Source organism: Acipenser ruthenus, chromosome 20, assembly GCF_902713425.1.
Source record: "Acipenser ruthenus chromosome 20, fAciRut3.2 maternal haplotype, whole genome shotgun sequence".
Lineage (NCBI taxonomy): Eukaryota > Metazoa > Chordata > Actinopteri > Acipenseriformes > Acipenseridae > Acipenser > Acipenser ruthenus.
The window spans coordinates 27,390,442-27,405,314 of NC_081208.1; the positions used below are offsets into that span (position 1 = coordinate 27,390,442).

The 14,873-nt window shown below is 36.3% G+C and overlaps 1 protein-coding gene across 3 annotated transcripts; it reads left to right on the forward strand.

The window, feature by feature from the left end:
* Positions 1-2,448: 2,448 nt before the first annotated feature.
* Positions 2,449-13,280, forward strand: LOC117425324 (SHC SH2 domain-binding protein 1-like). Of its 3 annotated transcripts, none has more exons than XM_058993776.1 (14): positions 2,449-2,799; positions 3,190-3,366; positions 4,406-4,521; positions 5,536-5,651; positions 5,761-5,848; positions 5,972-6,072; positions 6,800-7,033; positions 7,241-7,418; positions 7,773-7,893; positions 8,576-8,707; positions 9,062-9,180; positions 9,420-9,506; positions 9,896-10,037; positions 12,727-13,280. In XM_058993776.1, the coding sequence occupies exons 1-14, from the start codon at positions 2,631-2,633 to the stop codon at positions 12,918-12,920; spliced, it is 1,974 nt and encodes a 657-aa protein (XP_058849759.1). In that variant the 5' UTR covers positions 2,449-2,630; the 3' UTR covers positions 12,921-13,280. The 3 variants fall into 3 exon arrangements, with proteins under 3 accessions (XP_058849759.1, XP_058849758.1, XP_058849760.1); XM_058993775.1 differs by having other exon boundaries at positions 2,450-2,799; positions 5,761-5,853; positions 5,977-6,072; XM_058993777.1 differs by lacking the exon at positions 6,800-7,033 and having other exon boundaries at positions 2,450-2,799; positions 5,761-5,853; positions 5,977-6,072.
* Positions 13,281-14,873: the final 1,593 nt, after the last annotated feature.

A 14,873-nucleotide genomic window follows, 5' to 3' on the forward strand; every position in this document is an offset into this window, starting at 1 on the left:
ATTAAAACATCTTTGTCTAGTAGTTCTCAGTTAAATTAATGTAAATTGAATATATTTACAGCCCAAAGTAATAAAAAACTGAAAATACAAATACACCTCAAGTGTCTTTAGTTTTATAAAACACATACCATTGGTATTGCAACGGGTAACCAGTGTGCATTTGTTTACCATTAAGAATGAAAAATGTTACCACTGTTGCAATTGCCAATGCAGTGCCACTGAAGATACAATTCAGTAAGGGAGTATTCAAATTAAAGGACAGCCCATAAGCTGATGTTTTTCCTTCAGTCTGTACGTTGTCCGCATAGAACCTCTGACACGTTATTTTTCATGCAGTCTACAGTGATTTACTGATGCTCTGTGTAGTCCACAGGAATAAGAAGGCTCCAGACCTAGTTATTACTGAAAAGCCTAATGCTGCACTGTACCTAGCAATATCAGTGTTAACACACCACAGATAACTTCATTTGGTGGAGATTTATGCGGGGGTGGGGGGGTGGGGGGGGGGTGGCGGGGGGTGATTTGACAGACAGCTTAAAACAGAAGACATTGAATTGGAAGATGGAAGATAGTATATTTTCCCATTATTTTAGAGAAAGGGCATTTTTCATTTGGAGTAAAGCTCATAGTAGTGATGTGGTGCCAAACAATTTGAACTGGGTCTCCCAATTAGCATACGATTCATTATTTTTCCATAACACATTTCAGTAAGTTCACTTTACACTAACTGTCTATGTGTAAATGCAGTGTGATAAAGCATGTGACAAGGCAATAATTGTTATTCTGAAAAGGTTTGAAAGGATTGCTTTTCAGAGCTCAGTTAAAAGCTCAGTTTTGTAAATAGGGGCTACTGGGATATATTCTCTCTTAAGGTATGATTGCTTCAGGGACCTGTACACACATGTTGCTATGGTTACTCGAGGACTGTAATATATTACAGTATATTCTGATCCTTTCGCTGCTACTCACCAGTCAATAGGCTTGCAAATAAATCTATGTATAAATCTTTTACATTTATAAATCCCAGAATGTCACCAAAATAAAAGATTGTGTTTATACACATACCCTATTTGTTTACATTTTCTGTAAAAAAATGTTTGGAGGGGACCAATCTAAAAGCAGAGGGACCTAAAACAGTGAAAAGGTGTTTTTTTGGGGTCCCTCGAAGCAAAACTTCTTTCACTGTATTGTATGTAAGACTAATGAAAGGCTAAACACCAAATTGATTTTTTCACATAACACATTTAAACAAAATCTTTTTGACATGTGAACTTTTCTTTAATTAACCCTCCTGCATCAGATTGTTCGAATAACGACTTGGATGACTTGTAATGAATTGTAATGGTCAGTTTTATTCCGTTAAAGATGCCATTTGTAACTGTATACCCAGTTTTGCACACAGTGCAGCAGGCATGGGAGCTTGTCTGTGCTGACCTGAACATGCAGAGAAACAGGAAGGCTCTTGTTCTTTAAAACTTTAAAATTGATCAAAAATTAAAAATATTTGAGTAGTAAAGAATCCTAAAACTATTTTAAAAAATAAGGAAAATGACCGGTGCAGTGAAAAACATAATAATAATAGTAATAATAAAAACATGCGTTATACAAAACAAAACAAAAAAATAGCCAGTTTCTATCAGACCATCGTGGTAAACAGAAAGACAACAGCAACCACAAATGCAACACTGGTGCCACCTGCCAGTGGAAAAATAACTACAGCTGCAGTATTGTACTGTACTTGTATTTTTCTATTATCTCGTACTGCGGAGTTGTTCAGCTACCACAAAACTAGCAGAGTAAGATTAATATCGATAACCTCATTAGACTGATGTAACAAGAGGCACTTAATTTTCTTGCTGGAACTCCTTTTAGTGATCCTGTCATAAACCCCTTACGATCAAAGTCTGAAGCCCAAGTATTCTGCAAACAAAACGAGAATGACAGATATGCATTTAAGTGCACCCTTAAAATCTCTGGTATCTATATTGAGTTGAAAGCAAGGACAACATTTTTATTTTATTTAGAACATTTAAAAAACCCAGCTCTCGCTAAGTGCATTTAACCCTATTATTATGTTTCGGGTCTATTTAACATGACACTGGTACATGTTTTCCTTATTTTATTCTCATAGGTTTGGGTCAAAAACTTATAAACAGAAAATAAGATTTTTTTTTTATTATTATTATTTTATTTTACAATTCATATTGTATACTTAAACATATTGCCTCGGGTCAATCCGTGTAAAAAACTGCAAAAAAAAAAGGGCAAAATACCTGGCAACCATTATTCTGCACAAGCTCTGATCCCGGTAAATGAAACTGTAACTCGACATGTAGGCTCAATATAGAATCCGTAGCCGCAAAACGGACCATTTTGAGCCAAAATGGCGTAGATTTAACATCCCGTCAAAGAAAGCAACTAAAGGAAGTTGCGTACGGTGTAGCTTTATCATTGGTCTGTTCGTTCCAAACCGGGAAATTTTTTAAATTGTTTGAAGGAAGCGCGACAGACAGACATTCAAACAGTCAGTTAGTCATTCCTTGTTTAAATAAAACCACGTATCTGTTAACATTTATTTGAAGAAAGTGCGGTTGTAGTGAGATTGAAACACGGTTTGACTACGAATAATTATGTCTGAAGAAGTTGTCGGTGAAATCCTGGAGCTGCCACAGACAGATTATCAGAAACAGATGCCCGGGGAGGAAGAAGAGGCGGTGGCTCAAGCGACAGAGATTTCAATCGAATCGGTGGAAGAAGGGAATGTGCAGGTTCAGGACGAAGTTAGTGCTGTAAAGCAAGGTACGGGATTGTTAAAACTACATTAGTTGGTTTGGAAAGGGTTTACTTTGAGCCCTAGAAACTAAATTAATTGACACGGTGGTATGACAAAGTTACAATAAACAGTGTATATACGATAGTTTGCCTCAATTAAATCTGGTATAAGCTTAGTAATGTTAAAAGTAGACTAACAAAAAGCTTTTTTTAAAACAAAATAAGTAGTAATTAACACTGGATAACTGTTGTCTGCAGGGAGCGTCAGCACTGGGTTTTTTAAAGAACTTTTAACTATGAACAAAGCACACCTTTTCAAGCAAAAAACACATTTAGAGTCGTCATTTTCTTGTTAGACTGCCGCTTTAGATGCATTCTACTATATCCCATTTAAACTATTGCACTTTATTTTCCCAGTTCTGTTTCAGGATCAAGATGATGACAGCAGCAGCAGTGATTATGGCAGTCATGACAAGCCTGGGACTGTATTACAAAGACTGATGCCTGATGGAAATGTGCTCTTTCCTGACATGTTCCAGACTAACCAGCTTCTGTTTTATGAGAGATTTAAAGCTTATCAAGACTACATGCTGGGTAACTGAGTTCTTTTTAAGAAATTATTTCTGAACAATGCGTTATGAAAAAAAGTTTACAAATCCACTTGGGCGTATGAGACTGAAAGCTTTTTCTGTATATTTGAATGTAGTCTATTTTTCTTTCTGATATGTGCAGCACTTATTCTCAAGGCTGCTTGTATTACCTTAATAATACACCTAGTGACAGATTAAGACTCATTGAAGTAGGCTTTTTATTTATGTGCTTTTGGTCTTGTGTTTTTATTTATTTAATTTTGTTATGTAGTAAAGGAAATCATCCAAGCTTTGTGTGTGTGTTATATATATTATTACACACAAATACAGCAAATGCCATATTTGCATCCCGAGCCATTCAGAAAAAAGGCATAATACGACAGTAGTGATCTCAAAGTGAATTCTTCTAGAGGAAAATATACTTGAACTTTGACCCATTCGACTCCTCGAGACCATCACTTTCAATTCAAACACAATGTCTCGTTTTCAGTCATTCAGCAACACCCACAATATAGACATGTTAATTAATGATCAACAAAATGAGAATACGTAAAAAAAAAAAAAGTAAAGCTGGTACATTCGTATCTCAGAGGAATGGGAAATTAAAACAAGGTAAAGGCAATCATTCAAATAAAAACGGATAACGACATAGAATGTCTGTACAGCACTGAAACACTATGTTTTAAAAAAAACAAAACTATATTGCTGAACCTCGTCTTCTTTAATATTAGCATCACAAGGGTATCCGTGTATTATTAAAAAAAAAAGAAGTTGGGCCTCTTCAGTGAGTTACAGGAAAACAATTCCATCTCGGGTTTCTGTGACAGTTTATAAATTACTCGACCTTCGGTCTCGTAATTTGACGTCACAGAAACCCTAGATGGAATTATTTTCCTGTAACTCACTGAAGCCCATCGATTTATATAGATGGATGTGTGTGTGTGTATAATATATATATATATATATATATATATATATATATATATATATATATATATATATATATATATATATATATATATATATATTTTTTTTTTTCCCAGGTGACTGCAGAACTTCAGAGGTAAAAGATTTTACTGCTGAATATTTGGAGAAAGTGCTGGAGCCATCTGGGTGGCAAGCTGTTTGGCGTACTGAATTGTTTGATGTGTTGATTGAGGTAAGTGTAAACCTTTAGGTTGAGTTTCGGGGGGCACTGGTGAGTCGCGTGTATCCTTCCCTTATCTCTAATCTCCCTGTCACTCTCCCTCTTCTATATAAGTCCTGTTTCCACTTATGCCCTCTCTAGCGTTTGTTTGTTTTCGTACCTAACCTCCTTCCCTTCTCCTTTCTGATTCAGCAGCCCTGCACTGGTCCCATCTGGGGGGTTAGTGAGGCTCACTTTCCCCGGCCTCCCTGGGCTACAGCCTTCAAGCTGGAGGTTCTGCGTCAGGCCAGAGGGGACCCCCAGCCACGCTCTCCTTGTCTCAGCTTGTGCACTTTTCCTATTTGAATTTCTGGAGACTTTCTCTCTCCCTCTCGGCTGTCGACGCAGAGAGGGAGAGAGAAAGTCCTTCGATCTCTTTCTAATCTCTCTACTTCTTTCTTTCTAGCTCCAGGACTCCTGTAAGCTCCGTTCCACGATCCAGAGTCCGTAACTTTTTCCTTTCAAGGCTCTCCTTTGAGGTCTGTTCGGTCTTGGTGGGTAGCTCTGTGCCCAAGTCGCTGAGCTACAGCGGCTCTCCGAGAGTTGGGTCCTCTGTCCCTTTAATCCCTTATGAGTAGCTGCGTTCCCAAGCCGCCACGTAAGCGGCTCTCCGCAGAGTGGGGGATTCTGTCTATGTGTTTCCGGGTCTTGGGTCCCCGGACCAGCCTTCGGCAATAAGGTTCTCCATCACCAACAGCAAGACTCCTGTTCCTTTAACTCCCTTCAAGTATTATGGCGTTCTCCGAGCTGTCATGAAGCACTATACTTACCACTCACCATTGCCCCATGAAATTTGTGTTAAACATTGTCTGCATGTACAAAGAGACAAGTTGGAAACAGACGTAATATTGGGAAAGAAAAAAGCCATGTCATGTAACCCAAATCTAGATGAACTGACTCCCTGCAAAAAAAAAAAAAAAAGCATCTATTAAGTTACATCAAATTGACTTGACACTAATGATTAAATGTCTAATTTGTGAATCTCAGGTAGTTGATGTGGAGTATCTCGTTCTAAAAGCAGATGTGGAATTGGTTACACCTTTCCTGTGTGAGACAAAAGGCTGTGAGCTCACAGAAGAGTCCATGAAAGACCTGTTGGAGGCTATGTATTGTAACACTTGAATGTATTTGTATTTGCTTGCGATTGTAAGTCGCCCTGGATAAGGGCGTCTGCTAAGAAATAAATAATAATAATAATAATAATAATAATAATAAGGAACATAAAGTACCTGTGCAAGAACTCTATGTTGTTTATGATGAATCTGGGGAGTTTGACCAAACAGCACTTGCTGTGGAACATGTAAGGTAAAATCTGTATTGCGTTTAAAAAATGTAGCTTCAAATGTATATGCATTTCTAATGTAGAAAATTTGCAGAGACTGTCAAGTTAATCGCATTTTTTTTTTTGGCGGGGGGGGGGGAGGCTAGATTTTTCTATAAACACATCTGGAGAAGCTGGGATGAAGAGGATGAAGATGATGACTTTGATTATTTTGTCAGATGTGTTGAACCCAGACTGATGCTGTAAGTCTGACCAATTAACTTGTAAAACAATTAAATAGTCATTTTGGCAAAGACGCAAGTCTGTTATGCATTATGAAATCTCTGCACTAGATGGCAGTCTAGGCAAAATTATGGATTGTACTGTACTGCAGTGTATTGGCTATGGCATTAGTGTTTACTTATTGTGGACTGTAGGAAGGACAATGCCAATTAAAACACATAAACCAGGAGATGTTTTAGTTAATACTGATTTGTGACCGTGGATAATATCTCACTGATTTTAAAGTACAGGAATAGCCATTTGTTAATGAAGCACAAACAGTATTTTTGGGGGCTTGGGAAAATAACTGTGTATTACAATACTGCATGTATATGTAATATATATATATATATATATATATATATATATAATATATACTGTGTGTGTGTGTGTATATATATATATATATATATATAATATATACTGTGTGTGTGTATACACTGTATATATACTGCATACGTTTTTTTTATTTTTTATTAATGTATCCTCTTTACAGTTTAAATTTGATATGTAATAAAACATGAGCAAAATAATGGTTCCAATGTATAGATACACGTATCACTATTGCATAGTATACAGTATAATATAAGGATGCATTTTTGTGAAGTTTAATATAGGGATAGTGCTTATTTGTGTGTCAAGATTATTCTCTTCTTATAATGTTCTCCTCTTCCCCTACCTCCCACCCACCCCCCACAATTTTTTCAGTTACTATGATATTCTTGAGGACCGGGTGCCATCAGGCTTGGTTGCTGAGTATCATTGTTTGGTTTCACAATGTGAGGAAAAATATAAGGAGTTCACAAGTCTGAGAAACAATATCTCTAACAGTGACTCAGAGTCTGAGCTTGACAACATCTCAATGGTAGAGGGTTTAAAGATGTATGATGACCTGGAGGGCTTGAAATGCAAACTAAAGATTATTGAGAACCCCCTGCTCAGGTAACTGCTCATGAAATAGTTTTAGCTTGATGGGTAGACCAGTTTTTATTTTTTTTTTATTTTATTTTTTATATGATTTGTTGAAAGTTGCAAACGCAACTTTTGTACTGTGTACTTGTTTAATTTTAAAAAATGTATGTGATGTTAAATAGAAGCTCTTCTCATTATGCTGATCTACTTCCTTTCTTCCCCTGTCCTTTGTTGTAGATACGTGTTGGGTTATCAGGTGAATTCGGGTCTTCAGTCCAACAGAGCTAAAGGACCCCGTCCCACCAGGGAGAGAATGGTTCATGTTGTGTCCAGTTCCATGACAGTTAGTCAGCTGCAGACCTTGATGAGGGACAAATTGTGTCCTGATTTTTCTGGGGAGGAATTTGAGCTGCAGGTAAGTGCTGCATTTTTATGTGAGTGACATTAAAACCCAGCACATGAATACAAATCACTATATATTCATCAACTTTAAAAAACAACATTGAACTCCGCATTAAGGGAAAACTAGTGCATTTAACAAAAACAAGAGAGTGAATCTATGTGGAGAGTTTTGCTTTGAATATTACATCAATTACTATGGAATTGCCCTGGAAGAAAGTAAGGTTGAATGGGTAGCTAATGATGAAGACTAAAGTTTATGCAACTGTATTAATCCAAGTGTATAGTTGAAGTTGTAATCTTATTCATCTACTCCTTTTTTTTTTTTTTTTTTTTTTTTTTTTTTTTTAAATCCATTTTCACTCGTTAGTTTCACAGTGATCCTTTGGTAGCAGTAAATGCCTGTTACGAGGGGGATGTGGTAGTTATCTGCCCTGGTCATTACTCTGTGAATGGTTCGTTTAGTATTCCAGACTCCATTGAGCTGGAAGGTAAGTGATTAATTTTGATGGAAATTTATTTGCCGCTTATTCTATGTTCTGATGTAGACTATAAGGACCATTCATTATATTGTGACGAGTGGGACTTGACCTTTGTGGGGGATATTTATGTTGCTAACATACTTTTTAAGACCTTTTATTTTATGTTTTATAGATACAAAAATAGTTTCTTGCACAAAAATCTATAACGGTGCGTATTAAAAATCCACAAATACAAGTAAATGCAGCTGACTGTAATATTTAACAGTGCTTAATGGTTTAATTCAAAGGTGAAATAGGAGGTGGTGGCAGGGGCACAATAAATGCAAATTGTAGACTACCAAAGTCAAATAGATTATAAAGTCTTTAAGTCTATTTGTAGATTAGATCAGTGGTTCTCAACCAGTGAGCGTTCTAATAATATAGTGATTATAGTAAATCTAAATACAATTTTACGCAAGTTTAAATGTGAATTTTACCAACTTTATGTTTTTATTTTAAGTATGATACCGGCTGCAAGTGAACATTTTTAAAATAAATTGCTAAGGTAGGCCGTGATTCAAAAAAGGTTGAACTCCTGGATTAGAGTATGTAGAGTGTGTCCTTTTGTAGCCGCTTGCTTTGTAATTGAACAGTATCACTGCAGTGAGTCAAACATACTGTAATGTTTCCTGTATCTGTTCTACCCCCCTAGGTTTTGGCTTAACTGATGAAGTTGTAATTGAAAAAGTGGGCAAAGGGGATATATTTCTGGATTTAACAGGTGCCAATGTGAAGGTATCCAACCTGAAGTTTGTGCAGCATGATGCAGTTGAAGGGATCTTATGTATGTAAAACAAAATGCCTCCTTGCTTTGCAGGTTTAACACCACATTTATTACTGTAACTGGGTTCTGGTGATTTTGAATGGAATAAATCCATAATGCATCTTAAGCTGCTGTCAGTTTCACTTGAACAGCTTTAAACTTGACTAAATTTAGAAGAGTGTCAGAATTTTTTCTTGAAAGGGGGGTGAGTTAAGTTTGTTGTAACTTTAGCTCAAGTTTTCAGCCATTTTGAACACTTAGGAAATGTTCTATATATGAGTAGATCTGTAGCATGTATTAAGGTATACATAGCACACTGTGAAGAGGATTTCTGTTTTTAAAGTGCCTGAACTGACTGTTCCCTGTTACATATAGGTGTTCGCCAAGGAAAGACAGTCATGGAAAATTGTGTTCTTCAGTGTGAAACCACAGGAGTTACAGTGAGGACTTCAGCAGAGTTGTTTATGGATATTTGTGACTTGTATGGCGCAAAGGTACGACTTGCATTTATCAAAATACTACTGTCACAGTGATTTATGTGTGTTCAGATCTGGGAGTCTGCAGGACATGATACTGTATATTGCCTGTAACTTGCAGCCCTGTTCCTACATTAATGTTGGAATATATTTGTTTATATATATTTTTTTAAGAATAGTGTTTCTAAAAATGTTGACCTATGTATTTTTTGTTAGTTCTTGTGACTGCTTAATTTGTCTTTATTTTTTCTCTCTAGGGTGCTGGTGTCGAGATTTACCCTGGTAGTACCTGCAGTTTGGTTGGTAATGGCATACACCATTGCAAGGAGGGAATACTCATAAAGGTGAGTACCCCATATGGATGAGATGGCGTGTGACCCTAGATTTAGTCGTACCTGAATGCAAGTTTTTTGCAAAGTTTGTTCTTTCCATTTAATTTAAAAGTAATCAAATCAATATTACCAGTTTTATCCCTATCTGTTATTTTAATATTTTAAGTCAGTTCAAATTCAGATTACTTTCATATCAAGTTCCTCTTAGAACTAAAATTGGATTCTGGAAAGATGGGAAACTTGTTTGTAAAACAGATTGCACATTTTATTTTAATTGCCTTAAGATGATTCATGCATGTGCTTATCTTGTGCCCTTATGTTCTTCATTGTTAATACAGTTTAGGATTAATCCTGTATTGCTTCAATACAAATATATTTTTTTCCTGCTTTTTTTGTTGTAGGACTTTACAGATGAATTTTACACCATGCCCAAAATTACCATGATGAACAATGTTATTCATAACAATGAAGGCTATGGTGTCATCTTAGTTAAGCCTACAGATCTGCCTCGAATGAAGAAAACTACTGAAGCAGATTTTCAAGGTAGAAATTACTAATTTCTTTCAGATTAATTTTCTATCGTTAGTTGTCTTTTTCTGTTACATTTAATATTTCATATATGTAGTAAAGGTTTGGGGCAATCACAGTGCAACCCTCCTAAAATCTATGTGATGTTGTTTTGTTTTCAGTATATAATGCCCATGAAAATGTATTCATGTGAATAGAATTTTTATTAAAACCCCTAGAGAAAAAGACCACTGTGATTTCCCCCCCCCCACCCCCTTTGTTCAATAAATTAACTTTTTTTTTCGTAACTGTACCACTACTTTTTGAAGTCGTATGTTTTAACTAAAATATCTCTGACCTTCACTGAAGGGCATCCATGAATGAAAATGCTTAATTTGTAAATGAGTTTGGAGAGATGCTTGGTTTAAAATAACAAAAGAATGTTTTCAGCTGCCTAGCAGAGTTTAATGGAATACAGTATTCAGAAGGATGCCATTTGAATTTTTATGAGTAATTACAACTGCTGCAGTGCTGGCCAGGTGAAATGACTGCAAAATGTTATATACATACAGGTAAACAGTAAGCTGTTGCCAAAGGGACTAAAAAGCCATACATAAACACATGTTGGAACTAATCTTGCAATCTGAGATGCATCAAATAAACGAACAGTGTGTTCTATTGCAGTGGTTCCCAACTGGTGTGCTGTAGGGCTGCTCAAGTGTGCCGCGAAATTTCAGAAGCCGACGGTATAACACTAAGTCACGGCTACTGATAAGTAAACAAGCTGTATTCAGTTAATAAACTTTATTTAAGCAAGTCTAAAAAATGATTAAAAATATATTAAAACCTGTTCAAGTGTCATAAAAAGTGACTCAAAAGGTACCAAAAAAAGTACTGTACCTTATTTCTGTTTCCAGCAAAGAACTATAAACTTGTCAACACTACATGCCTGCAACGCAGGACCAACTGTATTACTCTTTGCATGGTCACCCATGACAACTCGAGTCGGTGCATTAGCAGTCATTTTTGACTTTTCCACAGATCAAACCCGGACATATCAGTCAGCCTTGGTCTATCAGAACTGCAGTATACTGTAATACAGTTTAACACAATACCACTGGATCGCAGTACAAATCAGTAATGATGCATTATACACAGTATTGTGCTCTTGATATTTCTAGTAATTGAACTCTATAATGGTTTCAGTTCAGTTTTCAAGTAGCCTAAAATTACATGTAGATGAATGCAGTTTTCATTATTGTTAAACTGATTCAGTGATTTCATATAAATATTTCTGGAAAATCGGTTATACAATTAAGCATGTTACAATAGTAGCAGCAGTAGTAATAATAATAATATAAAAAATATATTAAAAAAAAACTGATGCTGATAACTTATCTTCCAGAAATATGTATACACTTAAACGGGTTGATGATATCCAGTCTTTACATCAAATATTACAGTTCACAGAATGCATTATGCTACAGTAATTATTTTACTGAGCTTCAATATGAAATCATGGAACCATCATAATTTATAATATTTAAATGCACAATAATGCAAACTGCATTCATCTACCTGTAATTTTAGGCTACTTGAAAACTGAACAGACATTGTTATGCACGTACCTTACATGTTAATGCTGTGCTCATTTTGGTCCAGCATAGTCCTTTAGTGCATTCTGTATCTTAACCGTTTAGCTGTCACTTGCTGAAGTTGATTTTACTGGAAGTCTACAGATTAGTTACTGGTGCTTCGTAGAGCAAGTGTTTATTTTTGCTTATCCCCGTACAAAGTTCTGATGCTTCTACCAAGTATGTCATACGTTGTTTTTGTCTATTTAACGAAAGATGGTAAACATGTATATGCGAACAACATACTAGAAATACTGTATATAATTCATATGAGTACTATATTTTGAAACAAACTATTGAACATTTATATTTTCTTAATTGGTAACATAAGTACATTTTCTTTAAAAGGAAAAAGAAACTTGGTCAAATGAAGTCAAAGTGTGCTCACTCATTGAGGCTGCACATTAGGGGTCACAAATTCCAAGTATCTGGCACTTATCATTAATTAGATCTTACCTACAGCCACAGAAAGTGTGCTCTGTGGTTGCAAATACATTACATTGTTCTGGTACCGTTTTTGCGTTAGCCGCCATAGTTGTTTTGATCCAGCGGCGTAGCCTGCTGTGGTCACCTGACTGCAACCTCTCACTTGGATGGTTATAGTAGACCAGTACAGATCCGTACTAAACAGTACATTTCTAATAAGCTAGTGGAAATCGTTTAAGCAACTAATGTATGTCAAAGAAAATATTATAGGAAGGTTGGTGTTTCTTATGCGTTTCACTTAAAACCGGACATTAGGGCATCCGGGCTTGTTAATTTCTGCCACCCGGACACAAATGCCAATTCCTGGACTGCGGGTCAAACCCGGACAGGTGGCAACCCTACTCCGACTTGTAGCCTGTGGCTTGAATTGTTTTTAGGAGGTTTAAACAGAGGCTTTTATTAGAGGGCAAGTTCAGTTGGAGAAAATAGGATGGTGTGCCTCAAAAAAAGTATATATCAAGGTGTGCCGCAGCAAAGAAAAGGTTGGGAACCACTGTTCTATTGTACTATGGCTGTGTTGCATTATTCTTTGACCTTCTTGCAAATTCCTTGAAGGGATCACATAGCCTTTAGATTGCCATCATTATTTGAAATATGCGTTTCAGATGAGTCGAAGGAAAATGGCGGTCAAAAAAAGAGGCTGATGAGGAAGAGGTACCCCCTGCAGAGGGATGTGGGGAGGGAAACAATCCATTCAGGGAGCCCCATACCCAGGAGCACACGGAGGGCAATGATGTCATCACAAATTAACTGGTTGCCACGTCGTCAAAGAAAAGCCAGTTGCAGAAGAAAAAGATGATTGAACTCGGACTCACAAAGGCAGATGATGACTTGATGTCTCAGGAAATGTTTGTCTCTATTAATGGAAACCATTTCAAAAGAAATGGGAAAGGAAGCTTTGGCTCGTTTTTCTACTAAGTTTTTGAAAACAATGAGTCGTTGTGTGGAGCCACGCAAACACTTTGCACACCTTTTGTTTACATGTTTATTTTGAATAACTTGGTGTAAGATTGCCAAAACACCTGCACAATTTACATTGAAGAAAACACTGCTGCTGTATCCTCTTCTTGTCACCATCTGTCCAATTATGTATTTGAGTGTTTTTTTTTTGTTTGTTTGTTTTAGAGATTTAAATAAATGGTAATTATTTAAATCCAAATGGTGTTTGTCTATTGGCTTCAAGTATTGTGTTGTTATATACAGTGGCTTGTGCCATTTTTGGCAATGCAAATTACATTATGATTTATATAATTGCGTTATCCAGATTTTCATACAATCCGAGTCATTTGTTGGCCTGCATTTTCTCTTAACCGCATCAGTTGTATGTCATAGATATATTTTTGGTTGATCTTTTTTTTAGCAATATGAAAAGCTCTTTTCAACATAAAAGCTGCAACTAAAAGGCATATGTTGTCTTTTGTATAAGAAGGCATATGATGGTGCATATCATGAGGGGGTATCACATAATGCATTGATTAGGTATGTAATGTCTACAGCAACTGGTTAGGGAAAGATGCAGATTGAAGTTTTGAAGCAATGAACAGTTTTGTGTTTAAAGGAAAGAAATCTTGCTATTTGTTGGTTGAGGAACAAGTTTCCACTTGAATCAGATCCATCATTTTCTTCAATGGAGCTTTTAATATTTAGAAAGCTATGAGAATTATCGATTTACCTTTTATATATTAAAAGGTTAACACTATCAAACAATTCTGAAAAGAACTCCAGGCATTTCATACAATTGTTTTATCGTTAATACCTGTGTTGAATTCAAACAGGACAAAAGTGAAGGCAAGCGTGACAGGCCCACAGAGTAATATTTTTAATTCTGTGAGGATTTTGGCTGTGAACATCTAGCATTTACTGCACATAGTGCATATACTGTTGTATACACTTTGTCTTAAGGGGGTTGAGAAAGTAGATGCATTTAAAGAGACACATACATGGATTATTACGATTTTTTTATATACATACATACTGTAAACGATTCGCACCCACTTGGGTTCGTTGCCCCTTTAAGAATAGACCCGGCACACAGAAATGGATTTTTTCAAGCGCGTTTGCGCTATTTTTTTAATAAACAGGAAACACAACAAATACAAAAATCAAAATAAACACCTAGCTCCTCTTGAGCACTAACTCGACTTTCAGGAACACCCTGACTAACGCGGGACAGCTACGCTGTTTACCCGTCTTCACAAAACACGCCGGTTTCACACAGCACTTACTTTTTCTTCATTTGGCTACTCGGAGACAGCGCACCTACTGCCTCCTTCCACTCAGCAGCCCCGAGCAGACTGCTTGCACTCCTTTTAAACTCCCGCACCTGGGCTTAATTTCTAATAACGCCCAGGTGCGGAAGACAATTAACAATAAAACAATTAAACAATTAACAAAACAATAAAGCAACACAAACAAACAAAGGAACATTCTCTCGCAGGGAGGTTTTAACCCCCTCCCTGCTGTTTCTCATAACCCGCTATTTTACAATACATACATACATACATTTAAATATTTTAAATCTATCTGTAAAGAGATGCAGTTCACTATAGAATACACATGTTTATATTAAGTAGCAGGGTTATTGCTGTGTTACTTGTTTGACAATGTGGGCAATAATCCTTACTCTATCAGTGCACTAGCGCGGACATTTTGAAAAAGCTTTGAAACAGATTTTAAAGTTATAAGTGTAAAATGTTGTCAGGATGTTAACAATAAACAGGTATGTTATTTGAACAGTTGTAGCAACACATGG

Excerpts from the sequence above, each read along its gene's own strand:
- LOC117425324 (XM_058993776.1), top strand. The coding sequence starts at position 2,631 with ATGTCTGAAGAAGTTGTCGGTGAAATCCTGGAGCTGCCACAGACAGAT. Across the intron at positions 8,708-9,061 it reads TGCAGTTGAAGGGATCTTAT|GTGTTCGCCAAGGAAAGACA; the intron begins GTATGTAAAACA and ends TGTTACATATAG. Across the intron at positions 10,038-12,726 it reads TACTGAAGCAGATTTTCAAG|ATGAGTCGAAGGAAAATGGC; the intron begins GTAGAAATTACT and ends TATGCGTTTCAG.